This window comes from Lissotriton helveticus, unplaced genomic scaffold, assembly GCF_964261635.1.
Source record: "Lissotriton helveticus unplaced genomic scaffold, aLisHel1.1 SCAFFOLD_559, whole genome shotgun sequence".
NCBI lineage: Eukaryota > Metazoa > Chordata > Amphibia > Caudata > Salamandridae > Lissotriton > Lissotriton helveticus.
The window spans coordinates 427,259-447,877 of record NW_027612017.1 but is presented as its reverse complement, the minus strand read 5'-3'; the positions used below and the strand labels follow the sequence as shown (position 1 = coordinate 447,877).

At 52.3% G+C, this 20,619-nt stretch overlaps 5 protein-coding genes across 5 annotated transcripts; 4 read left to right on the top strand and 1 right to left on the bottom strand.

The window, feature by feature from the left end:
• Window positions 1–7,334: 7,334 nt before the first annotated feature.
• On the top strand, window positions 7,335–8,044 carry LOC144807559 (histone H1.01-like). The gene has a single exon (XM_078673197.1). The coding sequence runs from the start codon at window positions 7,397–7,399 to the stop codon at window positions 8,042–8,044; it is 648 nt and encodes a 215-aa protein (XP_078529323.1). The 5' UTR covers window positions 7,335–7,396.
• A 674-nt stretch (window positions 8,045–8,718) lies between these two features.
• On the top strand, window positions 8,719–9,804 carry LOC144807561 (histone H3). The gene has a single exon (XM_078673201.1). It carries the CDS (start codon window positions 8,953–8,955, stop codon window positions 9,361–9,363), a length of 411 nt encoding a protein of 136 aa, XP_078529327.1. The 5' UTR covers window positions 8,719–8,952; the 3' UTR covers window positions 9,364–9,804.
• Window positions 9,805–10,072: 268 nt separating this feature from the next.
• Window positions 10,073–10,604, bottom strand: LOC144807503 (histone H2B 1.2-like). Its single transcript, XM_078673137.1, has one exon. It carries the CDS (start codon window positions 10,502–10,504, stop codon window positions 10,124–10,126), a length of 381 nt encoding a protein of 126 aa, XP_078529263.1. The 5' UTR covers window positions 10,505–10,604; the 3' UTR covers window positions 10,073–10,123.
• Window positions 10,605–10,763: 159 nt separating this feature from the next.
• Window positions 10,764–11,446, top strand: LOC144807564 (histone H2A type 2-C-like). The gene has a single exon (XM_078673204.1). The coding sequence runs from the start codon at window positions 10,826–10,828 to the stop codon at window positions 11,222–11,224; it is 399 nt and encodes a 132-aa protein (XP_078529330.1). The 5' UTR covers window positions 10,764–10,825; the 3' UTR covers window positions 11,225–11,446.
• A 332-nt stretch (window positions 11,447–11,778) lies between these two features.
• LOC144807538 (histone H4) lies at window positions 11,779–13,037 on the top strand. The gene has a single exon (XM_078673173.1). It carries the CDS (start codon window positions 12,328–12,330, stop codon window positions 12,637–12,639), a length of 312 nt encoding a protein of 103 aa, XP_078529299.1. The 5' UTR covers window positions 11,779–12,327; the 3' UTR covers window positions 12,640–13,037.
• Window positions 13,038–20,619: the final 7,582 nt, after the last annotated feature.

The following is a 20,619-nucleotide window of genomic DNA, read 5'->3' as shown; positions in this document are numbered from 1 at the left end:
TTCAGGTTATCCCCCTGGCTTGAGGTGTTAAAGCAAAACACTTCACATGCCCTATAAAGTCTATTTCACCCCTTCACAGTATCAGGAAAGGCCTTGTGCCTTCTTCCAGCCTCTAGGCACCAATTTCACTGAAACTTGTGACATTTGTAGGTGTTCAACTTCAAGGGGATGAAGTTGCACCTTCTACCCAGGGTTATGGAACTCAGCGCAGGGTAAGATTCCAGGCTTCACCCCTGACTGGAGGTGTTAAAGCAAAACACTTCTCATGCCCAATAAAGTCTATTTCACCCCTCCACAGTATCAGGAAAGGCCTGCAAGGCCTTGGGCCTACTTCCAGCCTCCTGGCACCAATTATACTGATACCTGTGACATTTGGAGGTGTTAAGCTTCAAGGGGATGAAGTTGCACCTTCTACCCAGGGTTATGGAGCTCCGCGCAGGGTAAGAATTTAGGTCATCCCCCTGGCTGGAGGTGTTAAAGGAAAACACTTCACATGCCCAATAAAGTCTAGTTCACCCCTTCACAGTATCAGGAAAGGCCTGCAAGGCCTTGGGCCTACTTCCAGCCTCCTGGCACCAATTATACTGATACCTGTGACATTTGGAGGTGTTAAGCTTCAAGGGGATGAAGTCACACCTTTTACCCAGGGTTATGGAGCTCAGCGCAGAGTAAGATTTCAGGTTATCGCCCTGGCTTGAGGTGTTAAAGCAAAACACTTCACATGCCAATAAAGTCTAGTTCACCCCTTCACAGTATCAGGAAAGGCCTGCAAGGCCTTGTGCCTACTTTCAGCCTCCAGGCACCAATGTTACTGATACCTGTGACATGTGGTGGTGTAAGCTTCAAGGGGATGAAGTCACACCTTTTACCCAGGGTTATGGAGCTCAGCGCAGGGTAAGATTTCAGGTTATCGCCCTGGCTTGAGGTGTTAAAGCAAAACACTCCACATGCCAAATAAAGTCTATTTCACCCCTTCACAGTATCAGGAAAGGCCTGCAAGGCCTTGGGCCTACTTCCAGCCTCCAGGCACCAAAGTTACTGATACCTGTGACATTTGGTGGTGTTAAGCTTCAAGGGGAAGAAGTCACGCCTTCTACCCAGGGTTATGGAGCTCAGTGCAGGGTAAGAATTCAGGTTATCCCCCTGGCTGGAGGTGTTAAAGCAAAACACTTCACATGCCCATTAAAGTCTATTTCACCCCTTCACAGTATCAGGAAAGGCCTGCAAGGCCTTGTGCCTACTTCCAGCCTCCAGGCACCAATGTTACTGTTACCTGTGACATGTGGTGGTGTTAAGCTTCAAGGGGATGAAGTCACACTTTTTACCCAGGGTTATGGAGCTCAGCGCAGGGTAAGATTTCAGGTTATCCCCCTGGCTTGAGGTGTTAAAGCCAAACACTCCACATGCCCAATAAAGTCTATTTCACGCCTTCACAGTATCAGGAAAGGCCTGCAAGGCCTTGTGCCTACTTCCAGCCTCCAGGCACCAATGTTACTGATACCTGTGACATTTGGTGGTGTTAAGCTTCAAGGGGAAGAAGTCACACCTTCTACCCAGGGTTATGGAGCTCAGCGCAGGGTAAGAATTCAGGTTATCCCCCTGGCTGGAGGTGTTAAAGCAAAACACTTTGCATGCCCATTAAAGTCTATTTCACCCCTTCACAGTATCAGGAAAGGCAGGCAAGGCAGTGTGCCTACTTCCAGCCTCCAGGCACCAATGTTACTGATACCTGTGACATGTGGTGGTGTTAAGCTTCAAGGGGATGAAGTCACACCTTCTACCCAGGGTTATGGAGCTCAGCGCAGGGTAAGAATTTGGGTTATCCCCCTGGCTGGAGGTGTTAAATTAAAACACTTCACATGCCCAATAAAATCTGTTTCACCCCTTCACAGTATCAGGAAAGGCCTGCAAGGCCTTGTGCCTACTTCCAGCCTCCAGGCACCAATGTTACTGATACCTGTGACATGTGGTGGTGTTAAGCTTCAAGGGGATGAAGTCGCACCTTCTACCCAGGGTTATGGAGCTCAGCGCAGGGTAAGATTTCAGGTTATCCCCCCTGGCTTGAGGTGTTAAAGCAAAACACTTCACATGCCCAATAAAGTCTATTTCACCCCTTCACAGTATCAGGAAAGGCCTGCAAGGCCTTGGGCCTACTTCCAGCCTCCAGGCACCAATGTTACTGATACCTGGGACATTTGGAGGTGTTAAGCTTCAAGGGGAAGAAGTCACACCTTCTACCCAGGGTTATGGAGCTCAGCGCAGGGTAAGATTTCAGCTTTTCACCCCTAGCTGGATGTGTTGAAGCAAAACACTTCTCATGCCCAATAAAGTCTATTTCAACCCTTCACAGTATCAGGAAAGGCCTGCAAGGCCTTGGGCCTACTTCCAGCGTCCAGGCACCTGTGTTTGTGATACTTGTGACATTTGGAGGTGTTCAGCTTCAAGGGGATGAAGTCACACCTTCTACACAGGGTTATGGAGCTCAGCGCAGGGTAAGATTTCAGCTTTTCACCCCTAGCTGGATGTGTTGAAGCAAAACACTTCTCATGCCCAATAAAGTCTATTTCAACCCTTCACAGTATCAGGAAAGGCCTGTAAGGCCTTGGGCCTACATCCATTCTCCAGGCACCAATGTTACTGACACCTGTGACATTTGGTGGTGTTAAGCTTCATGGGGAAGAAGTCACACCTTCTACCCAGGGTTATGGAGCTCAGCGCAGGGTAAGATTTCAGGTTATTCCCCCTGGCTCGAGGTGTTAAAGCAAAACACTTCACATGCCCAATAAATTGTATTTCACCCCTTCACAGTATCAGGAAAGGCCTGCAAGGCCTCGTGCCTACTTCCAGCCCCCAGGCACCAATGTTACTGACACCTGTGACATTTGGTGGTGTTAAGCTTCATGGGGAAGAAGTCACACCTTCTACCCAGGGTTATGGAGCTCAGCGCAGGGTAAGAATTCAGGTTATTCCCCCTGGCTCGAGGTGTTAAAGCAAAACACTTCACATGCCCAATAAATTGTATTTCACCCCTTCACAGTATCAGGAAAGGCCTGCAAGGCCTTGGGCCTACTTGCAGCCCCCAGGCACCAATGTTACTGACACCTGTGACATTTGGTGGTGTTAAGCTTCAAGGGGAAGATGTCACACCTTCTACCCAGGGTTATGGAGCTCAGCGCAGGGTATGATTTTAGGTTATCCCCCTGGCTGGAGGTGTTTAAGCAAAACACCTCACATGCCCAGTACAGTGTATTTCACCCTTTCCCAGTATCAGTAAAGGCCTGCAAGGCCTTGTGCCTACTTCCAGCCTCCAGGCACCAATGTTACTGATACCTGTGACATTTGGTGGTGTTAAGCTTCAAGGGGATGAAGTCGCACCTTCTACCCAGGGTTATGGAGCTCCGCGCAGGGTAAGATTTCAGGCTTCACCCCAGGCTTAAGGCGTGAACATAGAACAATTACCATACACAACAATGTGTATTTCACCCATTCACAGTATCAGGAAAGGCCTGCTAGGCCTTGGGCCTACTTCCAGCCTCCAGGCACCAATGTTACTGATACCTGTGACATGTGGTGGTGTTAAGCTTCAAGGGGATGAAGTCACACTTTCTACCCAGGGTTATGGAGCTCAGCGCAGGGTAAGAATTCAGGTTATCCCCCTGGCTGGAGGTGTTAAAGCAAAACACTTCACATGCCCAATAAATTGTATTTCACCCCTTCACAGTATCAGGAAAGGCCTGCAAGGCCTTGGGCCTACTTCCAGCCTCCAGGCACCAATGTTACTGATGCCTGTGACATTTGGTGGTGTTAAGCTTCAAGGGGATGAAGTCACACCTTTTACCCAGGGTTATGGAGCTCAGTGCAGGGTAAGAATTCAGGGTATCCCCCTGGCTGGAGGTGTTAAAGCAAAACACTTCACATGCCCAGTACAGTGTATTTCACCCTTTCCCAGTATCAGGAAAGGCCTGCAAGGCCTTGTGCCTACTTCCAGCCTCCAGGCACCAATGTTACTGATACCTGTGACATTTGGCGGTGTTAAGCTTCAAGGGGAAGAAGTCACACCATCTACCCAGGGTTATGGAGCTCAGTGCAGGGTAAGATTTCAGGTTATCCCCCTGGCTTGAGGTGTTAAAGCAAAACACTTCACATGCCCAATAAAGTCTATTTCACCCCTTCACAGTATCAGGAAAGGCCTGCAAGGCCTTGGGCCTACTTCCAGCCCCCAGGCACCAATGTACTGATACCTGTGACATTTGGTGCTGTTAAGCTTCAAGGGGATGAAGTCACACCTTCTACCCAGGGTTATGGAGCTCCTCGCAGGGTAAGATTTCAGGCTTCACCCCAGGCTGGAGGCGTGAAAATAGAACAATTACCATACACAGCAATGTGTATTTCACCCATTCACAGTATCAGGGAAGGCCTGCAAGGCCTTGTGCCTACTTCCAGCCTCCAGGCACCAATTTTACTGATACCTGTGACATTTGGTGGTGTTAAGCTTCAAGGGGATGAAGTCACACTTTATACCCAGGGTTATGGAGCTCAGCGCAGGGTAAGATTTTTGGTTATCCCCCTGGCTGGAGGTGTTTAAGCAAAACACCTCACATGCCCAGTACAGTGTATTTCACCCTTTCCCAGTATCAGGAAAGGCCTGCAAGGCCTTGTGCCTACTTCCAGCCTCCAGGCACCAATGTTACTGATACCTGTGACATTTGGTGGTGTTAAGCTTCAAGGGGAAGAAGTCCCACCTTCTACCCAGGGTTATGGAGCTCAGCGCAGGGTAAGATTTCAGGTTATCCCCCTGGCTTGAGGTGTTAAAGCCAAACACTCCACATGCCCAAGAATGTCTATTTCACACCTTCACGGTATCAGGGAAGGCCTGCAAGGCCTTGGGCCTGCTTCCAGCCTCCAGGCACCAATGTTACTGATACCTGTGACATTTGGTGGTGTTAAGCTTCAAGGGGAAGGAGTCACATCTTCAACCCAGGGTTATGGAGCTCAGTGCAGGGTAAGAATTCAGGGTATCCCCCTGGCTGGAGGTGTTAAAGCAAAACATTTCACATGCCCAATAAGGTCTATTTCTCCCCTTCGCAGTGTCGGGAAAGGCCTGTAATGCCTTTGGCCTATTTCCAACCTCCAGGCACCATTTTTTGGGATACATGTAACATTTGGAGGTGTTAATCTTCAAAGGGATACAGTTGCTCCTTCTACCCAGGGCTATGGAAGTATGCACAGGGGGAGATCGCAGGTTTTCCCCTTGGAAGGAGGCGGAGAAGTAAAACACTTCCCTCAAATCCAAGGCGGCAAGGCTGAAATCTTACCCTATGCAGAGCTCCGTAGTTCTGGGTAGACGGAGTGCCATTGTCCCCTTGCAGCTGAGCACATCATAATTTCACATTTATCACTAAAACATGTGTTTGGTGGATAGAAATGTGCCCATGTCTCTGCAGGCCAAGGCCTGATCTTTCAAATGGGTGTATGTACCTTTTAGGCTAGGTGAAGTGTTTTCATTTCTTCACCTCCACTCGTGAGGGAAATCTTGAATCTTACCCTGCCTGGAGCTCCAAATCCCTGGGTAGAAAGAGTGACTTAGTGCCCTTGAATCTGAAAACCTCATAATGTCACAAATATCACTAAAGCAGGTCCCTGGTGGCTAGAAATGCCCCAGAGCCCTGAAGGCTCTATTCTGATATGGTGACTGGGTTATTTTGTGCTGTTTTGGGCCGTGTGAAGTATTTTATTCTTACACCGCCACCCCAGGGAAAGACGTGAAATATTTTCCTGTGCGGAGCTCTATATCTCTGGGAAGAAGGGCTGACGTTGTCCCCTTTATTCTGGAAACCTCATAGTATCAGATATATTACTAAAACAGGTTCCTGGAAGCTAGGGATGGGCCAGGGTACCTGAAGGCTAAGATCTGAAACTGTGAATGGTGTTCATGTACGTCTTGGACTATGAGAAGTGTTTTATTTGTGTTTCCCTCTACCTACATATAAGGCGAAAACCTGTAATTAGCAGTAGACCTCAATCAGGCTGCCAGGCGCAGAATCTGATTTGTCGGCGCAGGTCGCACTCTTGACATGCCATTTGATTCAGGAGTGGTCCCCACCCCAGCAATCGGGCTCAATACAACATTGATAGTCACAGGCCTCACTCTGTACTGTGGGATGTATGATGTAACAATTAGATTGCGGTACATTACATTGCTGTTTTAGGCGCTCTCCACGACTTGCACGGGAGGGCGCTCTAGACTTAGGAATAGTATGATTTACTATTCGAACTCCAGCCTAAGTAAGGTAGGGAAGGTGTTGGAATAGTAAATCGCACTATTCCATAGTCTAGTGCGCCCTCCCGTGCAAGTCGTGGAAAAGACTTGCGTTGTAAATGCAGCGATCGAAATGTACTGCGGTGTTTTGACCGCGTTGTTAAGGTCGGTTCCCGTCCAAAGATGTCACCTGAGATGTAAACCTAACTCCAGCTGTGAACATCAGCTCAGCAGAGTGCCTCCATGCAGGTACTGGGGTCACCATTTCAGGTGCCTTCACACCTTCTGCTCTCACGCTGGGTGCCAATGTAGGTCTAACTCGGCCGCCTGCCTCTATTGTGTCACTGTGTGTTTATTATGTTTAGTGTGCCCCCGTCTCCTCCAGCTCGGCGCTTGGCAGTGAATGCCCTCTGGCTGCATGTGAAGCTACCAGCGCGCAGCCGCCTTGTGATGCCCGTGAGTCTTGAGCCCGGCCCGTGCCCCGCTGCTTGTAAAAATCCCCCGGCTGCCCCCGAGTCGTGGGTGCCACAGCCGAGGGTGCAGGCGCGCGGCGAGGGCCCCCCTGACCCCCGGGCCGGGGCCCCCTGTTGTTGTCTTCGCTTCCCCGCTCGGCCGGCGGAGCCCTGTGTTACTTCGGCCCGTTCCAGAACGCGCTCCCCGCGTCCCCCTGAGCCCCATTGTGACGCCACAGGGCCCGCTCCCTGCAGGAGGCCCCTCCCGCCCGCGGGCCGCCGCTCCCGGCCTCAGAGCGCGAGGGTGGACCGGGGGAAAGGGGCCCGGGGCCCGGGATTCAAGGCACGGGGGCGTCAGCCATCGGGGGAGGGCAGAGATTCACGGCGGATTACAAGCCTCTGAGGACGGGGTCGGCTGAAACGGGGGAGGGCACGGGAAGGGGTTGAAGTTGGGCTTCTTTTCATGTGTGTATGGGAGCGTGTGTTTAACGGATTGTGTTTAAAAACTTAGATAATCCGATAGTAGGAAACACAAAAGTCAGCTCGGAGCAGAGAGCCGAGTGCGCCTCGCACACAGCCCTCACTCCTCGGAACCAATCAGGGGCTGGCTCCTCCCTATATATGCACGGGGCTCGGGTTGGGAGGTACATTTCTGTTCTGTGACAGCGCCGAGACTCGTATTGCAATGGCAGAAACCGCTCCAGCCGCCGCGGCTCCTCCCGCTGAGGTCGCCCCCAAGAAGAAGCAGAAGAAAGCAGCGGGGGCCTCCAAGGCCAAGAAGCCTTCCGGTCCCAGCGTGTCCGACCTGATTTTGAAGTGTGTGACCGCCTCGGCCGAGAGGAAGGGAGTCTCCCTGGTGGCTCTGAAGAAGGCGCTGACCGCCGCCGGCTACGATGCGGACAAGAACAAGGGCCGCGTTAAGGTCTCCCTGAAGAGCCTGGTCAGTAAAGGCGCCCTAGCCCAGCTGAAGGGCACCGGGGCCTCCGGGTCCTTCAAAGTGAACAAGAAGCAGCTGGAGGGCAAGAAGGCAGCCAAGAAGACAGCTGCCAAGACCAAGAAGCCAGCGGCCAAGAAAGCTGCCCCTGCCGCCGCGAAGCCCAAAAAGGCTCCCGCGGGGGTCAAGAAGAGCCCGAAGAAGGTCAAGAAGCCAGCAGCAGCCAAGAGCCCCAAGAAGCCCAAGGCTGCCCCTGCCAAGAAGGCTGCCAAGAGCCCAGCGAAAGCCAAGGCGGCGAAGCCCAAAGTAGCCAAGAAAAGCCCTGCCAAGGTAGTCAAACCCAAGGCAGCCAAGCCCAAAGCAGCGAAGCCCAAAAAGGCAGCGCCCAAGAAGAAGTAAGGGCTGGCACCGAGACACTGCAAACACAACGGCTCTTTTAAGGGCCACCACCCTATCTAGAAGAGAGCGTGTTCCTCCCCACCTTTGCACCCACCCAATGGCCCCACTTCTCAAAAATAAACCGCACCATACATCCATAGCGCACTTTTCCACACGCGAGTGCCGCGTGTGATCTTGGCCATATAAACGGCTCTTTCGGTGCTGCGTGGATTGAAATCGTTATTACATAGAAAATAAGGGGGTCCGGGAGTTATAAGGCCTCCGTTTATAATACATGTGCAATAACGTGTGTGTCTCTGTGCTTTCACTGTACCCGGGCAGACTCTAAATAGTGTCTGCATAAAGCAGATGATTGTGAACTTTAATTGGAGCGCAGGTAACTGCGTGCTCCAGGGTGAGGGTAAAAAGCGGGTCTGGGAGTTATAAGACCTCAGTTTATTATAAACGTGTTTGTGTTGGTGCTTTCACTGTATCCGGGCAGACTCGATATAGCGCCTGCATAAAGCAGACGATTGTGAACTTTCAATCGAGCGCAGGTAACGGGGGCGTGTTCCAGAGTGACCAAGGGCAGTGTGCTTATGACATCTCGGGCTCCTCTCCCGGTTGACCGGGGTCGAGTCGTCCTCGTGACTACAAGTGGATGGACGGACGGAGACAAAGGCTGACCGAGGCGCGGGCTCCGGCGCCATCATCCAAGGGGGGGGTCTCTTTTATCCACAGCTCATTGGACAGCTAGGCTGCAGCCTCCAGTTCAGTATCCAATCGTTGCACACCGCGGGCTATTTTCGAACGTGGGGCGGTCTCCTCAGCCAACCAGAGCAGCCCTCCGTCTGTGAGGGCATAAATAGGGCTCTTTCCCTGGTAGACGCCATTCTTCTCTGCCTTCGCTGAGAGAGACCGCTCCCGCCATGGCCCGCACCAAGCAGACAGCCCGCAAGTCCACCGGCGGCAAAGCGCCCCGCAAGCAGCTGGCCACCAAGGCAGCCCGCAAGAGCGCGCCTGCCACCGGAGGAGTCAAGAAGCCTCACCGCTACCGGCCAGGCACCGTGGCTCTCCGCGAGATCCGCCGCTACCAGAAGTCCACCGAGCTCCTCATCCGCAAGCTGCCCTTCCAGCGCTTGGTGAGGGAGATCGCCCAGGACTTCAAGACCGACCTGCGCTTCCAGAGCTCCGCCGTCATGGCCCTGCAGGAGGCCAGCGAGGCCTACCTGGTCGGGCTCTTCGAGGACACCAACCTGTGCGCCATCCACGCCAAGAGGGTGACCATCATGCCCAAGGACATCCAGCTGGCCCGTCGCATCCGAGGCGAGAGGGCCTAAGGAGACGGACCGACCCGAACAACCACCACCACAACGGCTCTTTTAAGGGCCACCACCCTGTCACCTACGAGCTTCTCTTATCTGTCATGGCATGTGTTTTACAGGTTAGGGAGGGTGTGCTGTGAGTACCACGGTCACTGGGCAACTTATACCGGCTCTGGGTTAACCAGAGCACTCTGTGTTCACAGTGCATAAACGCCTGTTCAATGTGTCCATCTAATAATAAAAAGCCTTTTTATAGGGGGTTGTGCAGGGATCCGCTGGTCACAAGCCACCGCTTAAGGGGCATCTGTGTCCCCGGTACATCGGGTTCGTGTGTCTGATTTCGGGAACGTTTGCCCCGGGGTGAACTAACGCCGTTCCCCAGGGTCTTAAAAGTACAAACACAACGTTAAACCCGCTCACAGAGACACTGTTCGCCCCCAACATGGAAAACCATAAGCCCGGGGGGGGGGGGGGGGCAGATGTGTGAATTCCCCAGTGGGTTTATTGAACCTCATCGTTACAGTGCTCATGTGACACTTGGTCCCATTCATATAGACATGTTAATTTAAAGAGGCGGAACGGGTTGCCTGCTGTCGGCCCTCGGTCTGCAGCAAGCCCCGTGAGAGCGGGCCTTTCTGCACTTAACATTACCCTTAAAAAACACATATTCCAAAACACATTTCTCCGGTCATAATAGAAGCACGTTAGCTCTTAGGGGAGGAAGTGGTTGGCCCTTAAAAGAGCCGTTGTGTTCGTTGGGGTGCGCCTGGAAGCCTTACTTGGCGCTGGTGTACTTGGTGACGGCCTTGGTGCCCTCCGACACGGCGTGCTTGGCCAGCTCTCCGGGGAGCAGAAGGCGGACTGCGGTCTGGATCTCCCGGGAGGTGATGGTGCGCCGCGAGTTGTAGTGAGCCAGTTTGGAAGCCTCTGCAGCGATGCGCTCGAAGATGTCGTTCACGAAGGAGTTCATGATGCCCATGGCCTTGGAGGAAATGCCGGTATCCGGGTGCACCTGCTTCATCACTTTGTAAATGTAGATGGCATAGCTTTCCTTCCTGCTCCTCTTGCGCTTCTTCCCGTCCTTCTTGGGCGGCTTGGAGAGCGCTTTCTTGGAGCCCTTCTTGGGTGCCGGCGCGGACTTGGCTGGTTCAGGCATGGTCGACGCTCTTTCGCTGCTTGCTGTGGAGCCGAGAGAAATGATGCCTGGGCGTCCGGCACTTGTATTTATAGGCTGGGCGTGCAAAGCAGCTTCTTCCCGTTTCTCCTTTCTCATTGGCAGGGCCCCCACTTCCTATTGTAATGCGGTTCTGGGACACTGATTGGTTAAACAGAAGCCCGCCTCCCTCCATTGAAAAGTACTATCGGCGCCTAGCTGTCAACCAATCAGACGCTCCCGAAGTCTTTATATTACCGGAGTCCAGCAGAAGGCGCAGTACCATTCTCTCTGTTGTGTGACTGAGACCCTAGATCGATCGCCATGTCTGGACGCGGAAAGCAAGGAGGAAAGGCCCGCGCCAAGGCCAAGACACGCTCTTCCAGAGCCGGGCTCCAGTTCCCCGTGGGCCGTGTGCACAGGCTGCTCAGGAAGGGAAGCTACGCCGAGAGGGTGGGCGCCGGTGCCCCCGTCTATCTGGCTGCAGTGCTGGAGTACCTGACCGCTGAGATTCTGGAGCTGGCTGGCAACGCCGCCCGGGACAACAAGAAGACCCGCATCATCCCCAGACACCTCCAGCTGGCCATCCGCAACGACGAGGAGCTGAACAAGCTGCTGGGCCGAGTCACCATCGCCCAGGGAGGAGTCCTGCCCAACATCCAGGCCGTGCTGCTGCCCAAGAAAACCGAGAGCCACAAGGCACAGGGCAAAGCAAGCAAGTAAAGGCCCGCAGACCACCGTGGAAACGCACCCTAAACACAAAGGCTCTTTTCAGGGCCATCCACAGACTCCATCAAAGAGCGTATCCGTGCCGAGGTGTTACTCTGGCGGCTTCATAGATGCGGCAGCGCCCGCCACCGTAGCTTTGTAGTGGAGGGCATGCCCAAGCTCTGGCCGTACACTTTAATGTTGTCCCGTCCCAAAGCCTAGCATGAGGCAGACCATATCGATGTTTTTGTTATACATATATAATTTTTAATTTTCAGGGACACGTTTTGCAGACGTGCCCCAGCCGAGCGGGCACCGAACGCGAGGGTTAGGCGGGCCGCGGTGACAAGTGGGGGCCTGGAAGGGAGGAGTGTGTGTGTTTGACTGATCAGTGCACCGGCGGCAGCTGCTGAGCCAAGCCGAGCGGGCACCGAACGCGAGGGTTAGGCAGGCCGCGGTGACAAGTGGGGGGGGGGGGGGGCTGGAAGGTAGGAGTGTGCGTGTTTGACTGATCAGTGCACCGGCGGCAGCTGCTGAGCCCCCCATCGGGAGCCCCTGACAGAGGCGGGCTGGGAGCGCGCTCTTTTTCAAACAATATATACATATATATTTTTTTCTTTTCATTTTTGGGGGACACATTTTGCAGGCTTGCCCCAGCCGGGCGCGGGATGTGGGCAGTGCTACGAGGTTGCAGGCGGCCAAACGCAGCGGGGTGGTGCCGGTGAGGCCGCTAACGTGTGTGGCTCCATTAAAACATACAGAGCCTTCTGCTTATATTGGACAGGGGGCTCCGAACGCAGGGGATGGGTGGCCCGCGGTCACAAGGGGAGGCCGGGAAGGGAGGTGCTTGCGTGTGTTTGACTGTGATCTGTGCACCGGCAGCGGCAGCTGCTGAGCCAGCCCATGACAAAGGCGGGCTGGGAGCCCGCTCTTTTTCAGAAGGCAACGGCCGCTCCAGCCCCCGCTTCCTGCAGAAGGCGGGCCGGGTCCGAGCTCTCCCGCCTCACAGGGCGTCACGTGGGCGCTTGGAGCTCCCGCGCAGGTCCGCTGAGCCTCCATAGAAAGCAGCCGGTGCTGGTTTTCCTCTTCATTTCTGCTCCCAGCACCGAGAAGAGAACATGTCTGGACGCGGCAAAGGAGGGAAGGGGCTCGGCAAAGGCGGCGCCAAGAGACACCGCAAGGTGCTCCGGGACAACATCCAGGGCATCACCAAGCCGGCCATTCGCCGCCTGGCGCGCCGTGGCGGAGTCAAGCGCATCTCCGGCCTCATCTACGAGGAGACCCGCGGGGTGCTCAAGGTTTTCCTGGAGAACGTGATCCGGGACGCCGTCACCTACACCGAGCACGCCAAGAGGAAGACCGTCACCGCCATGGATGTGGTCTATGCCCTGAAGCGCCAGGGCCGCACTCTCTACGGATTCGGCGGTTAAACCACGGAAAAAAAGGAAAAAAAAAACAACCCAAAGGCTCTTTTAAGAGCCGACCACCATGTCGTGTGAGAGCTGTGTCTATGAACTATTATCGCCGCAGCGCAGGGCTGCTATCTAGGCCCACACTCGCTCGGGAGGGGAGGAGGGGGGAACCCGGGGAGTTGCTCCGCAGCCACTCTGCTCTGGAAGGCACGGCCGGGAAGGCGGGTTTACCCCGTCCCACGGGCCCGCCACCATGGAGCTCTAAACTAGGGACCAAAGGTGGGTTCAGCCCGGCCCAGGGGCCCGCCACCGTGGAGCCCTTGCCTGGGGACCTACGGTGGGTTTAGCCCGGCCCGGCTGCCCGCCATCATGGAGCCCTTGTCTGGGGACCTACGGTGGGTTTAGCCCCGACCAGGGGCCCGCCATCATGGAGCCCTTGCCTGGGGGCCTACGGTGGGTTTAGCCCGGACCAGGGGCCCGCCATCATGGAGCCCTTGCCTGGGGACCTACGGTGGGTTTAGCCCGGAGCAGGTGCCCGCCATCATGGAGCCCTTGCATGGGGACCTAAGGCGGGTTTAGCCCGGCACAGGGCCCCACGAGTCACGCAGTTCTAAGGGGGGTGTTTAGACCGGCCCAGGTGCCCGCCATCATGGAGCCCTTGCATGGGGACCTAAGGCGGGTTTAGCCCGGCACAGGGCCCCACGAGTCACGCAGTTCTAAGGGGGGTGTTTAGACCGGCCCAGGTGCCCGCCATCATGGAGCCCTTGCATGGGGACCTAAGGCGGGTTTAGCCCGGCACAGGGCCCCACGAGTCACGCAGTTCACCGACTATTAAGCCCCCCACGTAGTGGGGGCTTACAGCGCCTGGCTGGGAAACAAAGTTGGAGATAGCGCGGCCGTTCCGCCGCCCGGCCATCTGGTCGCCGCAGCTCACTGGGCCATCTGGTCGCCCCTCTGTGGGTCGACCAGATGGCCCAGTGAGCTGCGGCGACCAGATGGCCGGGCGGCGGATTGGCCGCGCTAACTCCGACTTTGTTCTCCACCCAGGAGCTGTAAGCCCCCACTACGTGGGGGGCTTAATAGTCGATAAAATAGGGTTCCCATGCAGGCCCAAGGAAGCGGGTGTGGGATCCTAATTTTTGTGGTGAACCGCCATGTCCCTTTAGGGGTCCCTGTGGGCCTTTAAGCCCCCGTTTCAGTATTTTTATTTTTTTTGTGTGGGCATTTTGGTTCAAGGGGACGATGGCACTAATTCTACCCGGGGCTGGGGAGCTCAGATTCGGGTACAATTTCAGGTTCCCCCCCGTAGGTGGAGGTCGGAAAAAAAAAAACTTAAAAAAAAAAAACATACACGCATTTCTTTTTTTTTTTTAACAAACTCCTTAGGTTCAAGGGGACAAAGTCACTTTTTCTTCCCGGGGCTATGGAGCTCCGATTCGGGTAAAATGTCCGGTTTCCCCCCTTAGCTGGAGGTCGGCAAAAAAAAATAAACACACACACACACACACACACTTCTTTTTTTTTTTTTTTTTTACTAACTCCTTAGGTTCAAGGGGACAAAGTCACTTTTTCTTCCCGGGGCTATGGAGCTCCGATTCGGGTAAAATCTCAGTTTTCCCCCCTTAGCTGGAGGTCGGCAAAAAAAAAAAAAAGAAATAAACACACACATTTCTTTTATTTTTTTTTACTAACTCCTTATGTTCAAGGGGACACAGTCCCTTTTTCTTCCCGGGGCTATGGAGCTCCGATTCGGGTAAAATTTCCGGTTTCCCCCCTTAGCTGGAGGTCGGCAAAAAAATAAAAAATAAACACACACACATTTCTTTTTTTTTTTTTACTAACTCCTTAGGTTCAAGGGGACAAAGTCACTTTTTCTACCCGGGGCTGTGGAGCTCCAATCCGGGTACAATTCCTGGTTTAACCCCTAAGCTGAAGGAGGGCCAAAAAAAGAAAAATAATAATTGTATATATATATATATATATATATATATATATATATCACAAATTAATTACAATAAGTCCCTCGCAGTATGGGATCTGAAAAAGTGTCTCTGTTCCATTTTTAGTCTCCAGGCACCCGTTTAAAACTGTTAACATTTATCACATTTTATTAAGGTTCAAGGGGACTAAGTCACTTTTTCTACAGAGGGCTATGGAGCTCCGATTAGGGTTATATTTCAGGATTTACCCCTTGGCTGGAGGTGGAGAAATACAAAACGTCATTCAAAAACCCCTTTACATTATCAGACATCAGTCTCCCAAGCCCATTTCTAGCCTCCAGGCACAGAGTGGCTATTTCTACTCAGAGCTATGGTGCTCCGCGCAATGTGAGATTCCCCCCTGTTACAGTATCAGCTCAAGGCTGTGGGCCCGTTTGCAGCCTCCATACACCTCTTTTAGTGATAATTGTAACATTTGGCGGAGTTAATCTTCAAAGGGGATACAGTTGCTCCTACTAGCCTGGGCTATGGAGCTCCGCGCAGGGTAAGATGTCAGGTTCCACTCCTGGCTGGAGGTGGGAAAACAGAATAATTCTTTATTCCAACACTGTATCTAACCCCTTTACAGTATCAGACCTAGGCCTGCAAGACCGTAGGCACATTTCCAGCCTCCAGGCACCTGTTTTAGTGATACTTGTGACATTAGGAAGCCTGCAGCTTCAAGGGGACAGAGTCACTCCTTCTACCCAGGGTAATGGAGCTCCGAACAGGGTAAGATTTCTGGTTATTCCCCTGGCTGGAGGTGTTAAAGCAAAACACTCCACATGCCCAATAAAGTCTATTTCACCCCTTCACTGTCTCAGGAAAGGCCTGCAAGGCCTTGGGCCTACTTCCAGTCTCACGGCACCAATTTTACTGATACCTGTGACATTTGGAGGTGTTAAGCTTCAAGGGGAAGAAGTCACACTTTCTACCCAGGGTTATGGAGCTCAGTGCAGGGTAAGAATTCAGGTTACCCCCCCTGGCTGGAGGTGTTAAAGCAAAACACTTCTCATGCCCAATAAAGTCTATTTCAACCCTTCACAGTATCAGGAAAGGCCTGCAAGGCCTTGGGCCTACTTCCACCCTCCAGGCACCAGTGTTTGTGATACTTGTGACATTTGGAGGTGTTCAGCTTCAAGGGGATGAAGTCACACCTTCTACCAAGGGTTATGGAGCTCAGCGCAGGGTAAGATTTCAGCTTTTCGCCCCTAGCTGGATGTGTTGAAGCAAAACACTTCTCATGCCCAATAAAGTCTATTTCAACCCTTCACAGTATCAGGAAAGGCCTGCAAGGCCTTGGGCCTACATCCATTCTCCAGGCACCAATGTTACTGATACCTGTGACATTTGGTGGTGTTAAGCTTCAAGGGTAAGAAGTCACACTTTCTACCCAGGGTTATGGAGCTCAGCGCAGGGTAAGACTTTAGGTTATCCCCCTGGCTGGAGGTGTCAAAGCAAAACACTTCTCATGCCCAATAAATTGTATTTCACCCCTTCACAGGATCAGGAAAGAGCTGCAAGGCCTCGTGCCTACTTCCAGGCACCAATGTTACTGACACCTGTGACATTTGGTGGTGTTAAGCTTCATGGGGAAGAAGTCACACCTTCTACCCAGGGTTATGGAGCTCAGCGCAGGGTAAGATTTCAGGTTATTCCCCCTGGCTCGAGGTGTTAAAGCAAAACACTTCACATGCCCAATAAATTGTATTTCACCCCTTCACAGTATCAGGAAAGGCCTGCAAGGCCTTGGGCCTACTTGCAGCCCCCCAGGCACCAATGTTACTGACACCTGTGACATTTGGTGGTGTTAAGCTTCAAGGGGAAGATGTCACACCTTCTACCCAGGGTTATGGAGCTCAGCGCTGGGTAAGAATTCAGGTTATCCCCCTGGCTGGAGGTGTTACAGCAAAACACTCCACATGCCCAATAAAGTTTATTTCACCCCTTCACAGTATCAGGAAAAGCCTGCAAGGCCTTGGGCCTACTTCCAGCCTCCAGGCACCAATGTTACTGATGCCTGTGACATTTGGTGGTGTTAAGCTTCAACGGGATGAAGTCACACCTTTTACCCAGGGTTATGGAGCTCAGCTCAGGGTAAGATTTCAGGTTATCGCCCTGGCTTGAGGTGTTAAAGCAAAACACTTCACATGCCCAATAAAGTCTAGTTCACCCCTTTCACAGTATCAGGAAAGGCCTGCAAGGCCTTGTGCCTACTTCCAGCCCCCAGGCACCAATGTTACTGACACCTGTGACATTCGGTGGTGTTAAGCTTCAAGGGGAAGAAGTCACACCTTCTACCCAGGGTTATGGAGCTTAGCGCAGGGTAAGATTTCAGGTTATCGCCCTGGCTTAAGGTGTTAAAGCAAAACACTTCACATGCCCAATAAAGTCTATTTTACCCCTTTCACAGTATCAGGAAAGGCCTGCAAGGCCTTGTGCATACTTCCAGCCTCCAGGCACCAATGTTACTGATACCTGTGACATGTGGTGGTGTTAAGCTTCAAGGGGATGAAGTCACACCTTTTACCCAGGGTTATGGAGCTCAGCGCAGGATTTCAGGTTATCGCCCTGGCTTGAGGTGTTAAAGCAAAACACTTCACATGCCCAATAAAGTCTATTTCACCCCTTTCACAGTATCAGGAAAGGCCTGCAAGGCCTTGTGCCTACTTCCAGCCTTCAGGCACCAATGTTACTGATACCTGTGACATTTGGAGGTGTTAAGCTTCAAGGGGATGAAGTCACACCTTCTACCCAGGGTTATGGAGCTCAGCGCAGGGTAAGATTTCAGGTTATCGCCCTGGCTTGAGGTGTTAAAGCAAAACACTTCACATGCCCAATAAAGTCTATTTCACCCCTTTCACAGTATCAGGAAAGGACTGAAAGGCCTTGGGCCTACTTCCAGCCTCCAGGTACCAATGTTACTGACACCTGTGACATGTGGTGGTGTTAAGCTTCAAGGGGATGAAGTCACACCTTTTACCCAGGGTTATGGAGCTCAGCGCAGGGTAAGATTTCAGGTTATCCCCCTGGCTTGAGGTGTTAAAGCAAAACACTTCACATGCCCAATAAAGTCTATTTCACCCCTTCACAGTATCAGGAAAGGCCTGCAAGGCCTTGGGCCTTCTTCCAGCCACCAGGCACCAATGTACTGATACCTGTGACATTTGGTGGTGTTAAGCTTCAAGGGGATGAAGTCACACCTTCTACCCAGGGTTATGGAGCTCCTCGCAGGGTAAGATTTCAGGCTTCACCCCAGGCTGGAGGCGTGAAATTAGAACAATTACCATACACAGCAATGTGTATTTCACCCATTCACAGTATCAGGAAAGGCCTGCAAGGCCTTGGGCCTACTTCCAGCCTCCAGGCACCAATGTTACTGATACCTGTGACATGTGGTGGTGTTAAGCTTCAAGGGGAAGAAGTCACACCTTCTACCCAGGGTTATGGAGCTCAGCGCAGGGTAAGAATTCAGGTTATCCCCCTGGCTGGAGGTGTTAAAGCAAAACACTCCACATGCCCAATAAAGTCTATTTCACCTCTTCACAGTATCAGGAAAGGCCTGCAAGGCATTGGGCCTACTTCCAGCCTCCAGGCACCGATGTTACTGATACCTGTGACATGTGGTGGTGTTAAGCTTCAAGGGGAAGATGTCACATCTTCTACCCAGGGTTATGGAGCTCAGCGCAGGGTAAGATTTCAGGTTATCCCCCCTGGCTGGAGGTGTTAAAGCAAAACACTTCACATGCCCATTAAAGTCTATTTCACCCCTTCACAGTATCAGGAAAGGCCTGCAAGGCCTTGTGCCTGCTTCCAGCCTCCAGGCACCAATGTTACTGATACCTGTGACATGTGGTGGTGTTACGCTTCAAGGGGACGAAGTTGTACCTTTTACCCAGGGTTATGGAGCTCAGCGCAGGGTAAGATTTCAGGTTATCACCCTGGCTGGAGGTGTTAAAGCAAAACACTTCACATGACCAATAAAGTCTATTTCACCCCTTCACAGTATCAGGAAAGGCCTGCAAGGCCTTGTGCCTACTTCCAGCCTCCAGGCACCAATGTTACTGATACCGGTGACATTTGGAGGTGTTAGGCTTCAAGGGTATGAAGTCACACCTTCTACCCAGGGTTATGGAGCTCAGTGCAGGGTAAGAATTCAGGTTATCCCCCTGGCTGGAGGTGTTAAAGCAAAACACTTCACATGCCCATTAAAGTCTTTTTCACCCCTTCACAGTATCAGGAAAGGCTCTGTGCCTACTTCCAGCCTCCAGGCACCAATGTTACTGATACCTGTGACATTTGGTGGTGTTAAGCTTCAAGGGGAAGAAGTCACATCTTCTACCCAGGGTTATGAAGCTCAGCGCAGGGTAAGAATTCAGGTTATCGCCCTGGCTTGAGGTGTTAAAGCAAAACACTTCACATGCCCAATAAAGTCTATTTCACCCCTTCACAGGATCAGGAAAGGCCTTGTGCCTACTTCCAGCCTCCAGGCACCAATGTTACTGATACCTGTGACATTTGGTGGTGTTAAGCTTCAAGGGGAAGAAGTCACACCTTTTACCCAGGGTTATGGAGCTCAGCGCAGGGTAAGATTTCAGGTTCTCACCCTGGCTTGAGGTGTTAAAGCAAAACACTTCACATGCCCAATAAAGTCTATTCCACCCCTTCACAGTATCAGGAAAGGCCTTGTGCCTACTTCCAGCCTCTTGGCACCAATTTCACTGACACTTGTGACATTTGTAGGTGTTCAACTTCAAGGGGATGAAGTTGCACCTTCTACCCAGGGTTATGGAACTCAGCGCAGGGTAAGATTCCAGGCTTCACCCCTGACTGGAGGTGTTAAAGCAAAACACTTCTCATGCCCAATAAAGTCTATTTCACCCCTCCACAGTATCAGGAAAGGCCTGCAAGGCCTTGGGCCTACTTCCAGCCTCCTGGCACCAATTATACTGATACCTGTGACATTTGGAGGTGTTAAGCTTCAAGGGGATGAAGTCGCACCTTCTACCCAGGGTTATGGAGCTCCGCGCAGGGTAAGAATTTAGGTCATCCCCCTGGCTGGAGGTGTTAAAGGAAAACACTTCACATGCCAAATAAAGTCTATTTCACCCCTCCACAGTATCAGGGAAGGCCTGCAAGGCCTTGTGCCTACTTCCAGCCTCCAGGCACCAATGTTACTGATACCTGTGACATATGGTGGTGTTAAGCTTCAAGGGGATGAAGTCACACCTCTTACCCAGGGTTATGGAGCTCAGCGCAGGGTAAGATTTCAGGTTATCGCCCTGGCTTGAGGTGTTAAAGCAAAACACTCCACATGCCAAATAAAGTCTATTTCACCCCTTCACAGTATCAGGAAAGGCCTGCAAGGCCTTGGGCCTACTTCCAGCCTCCAGGCACCAAAGTTACTGATACCTGTGACATTTGGTGTTGTTAAGCTTCAAGGGGAAGAAGTCACGCCTTCTACCCAGGGTTATGGAGCTCAGTGCAGGGTAAGAATTCAGGTTATCCCCCTGGCTGGAGGTGTTAAAGCAAAACACTTCACATGCCCATTAAAGTCTATTTCACCCCTTCACAGTATCAGGAAAGGCCTGCAAGGCCTTGTGCCTACTTCCAGCCTCCAGGCACCAATGTTACTGTTACCTGTGACATGTGGTGGTGTTAAGCTTCAAGGGGATAAAGTCACACCTTTTACCCAGGGTTATGGAGCTCAGCGCAGGGTAAGATTTCAGGTTATCCCCCTGGCTTGAGGTGTTAAAGCCAAACACTCCACATGCCCAATAAAGTCTATTTCACGCCATCACAGTATCAGGAAAGGCCTGCAAGGCCTTGTACCTACTTCCAGCCTCCAGGCACCAATGTTACTGATACCTGTGACATTTGGTGGTGTTAAGCTTCAAGGGGAGGAAGTCACACCTTCTACCCAGGGTTATGGAGCTCAGCGCAGGGTAAGAATTCAGGTTATCCCCCTGGATGGAGGTGTTAAAGCAAAACACTTTGCATGCCCATTAAAGTCTATTTC

What these genes read in the sequence shown, in the direction of transcription:
- LOC144807559 (XM_078673197.1), top strand. Translation starts at nt 7,397, where the DNA reads ATGGCAGAAACCGCTCCAGCCGCCGCGGCTCCTCCCGCTGAGGTCGCC.
- LOC144807561 (XM_078673201.1), top strand. Translation starts at nt 8,953, where the DNA reads ATGGCCCGCACCAAGCAGACAGCCCGCAAGTCCACCGGCGGCAAAGCG.
- LOC144807503 (XM_078673137.1), bottom strand. Translation starts at nt 10,504, where the DNA reads ATGCCTGAACCAGCCAAGTCCGCGCCGGCACCCAAGAAGGGCTCCAAG.
- LOC144807564 (XM_078673204.1), top strand. Translation starts at nt 10,826, where the DNA reads ATGTCTGGACGCGGAAAGCAAGGAGGAAAGGCCCGCGCCAAGGCCAAG.
- LOC144807538 (XM_078673173.1), top strand. Translation starts at nt 12,328, where the DNA reads ATGTCTGGACGCGGCAAAGGAGGGAAGGGGCTCGGCAAAGGCGGCGCC.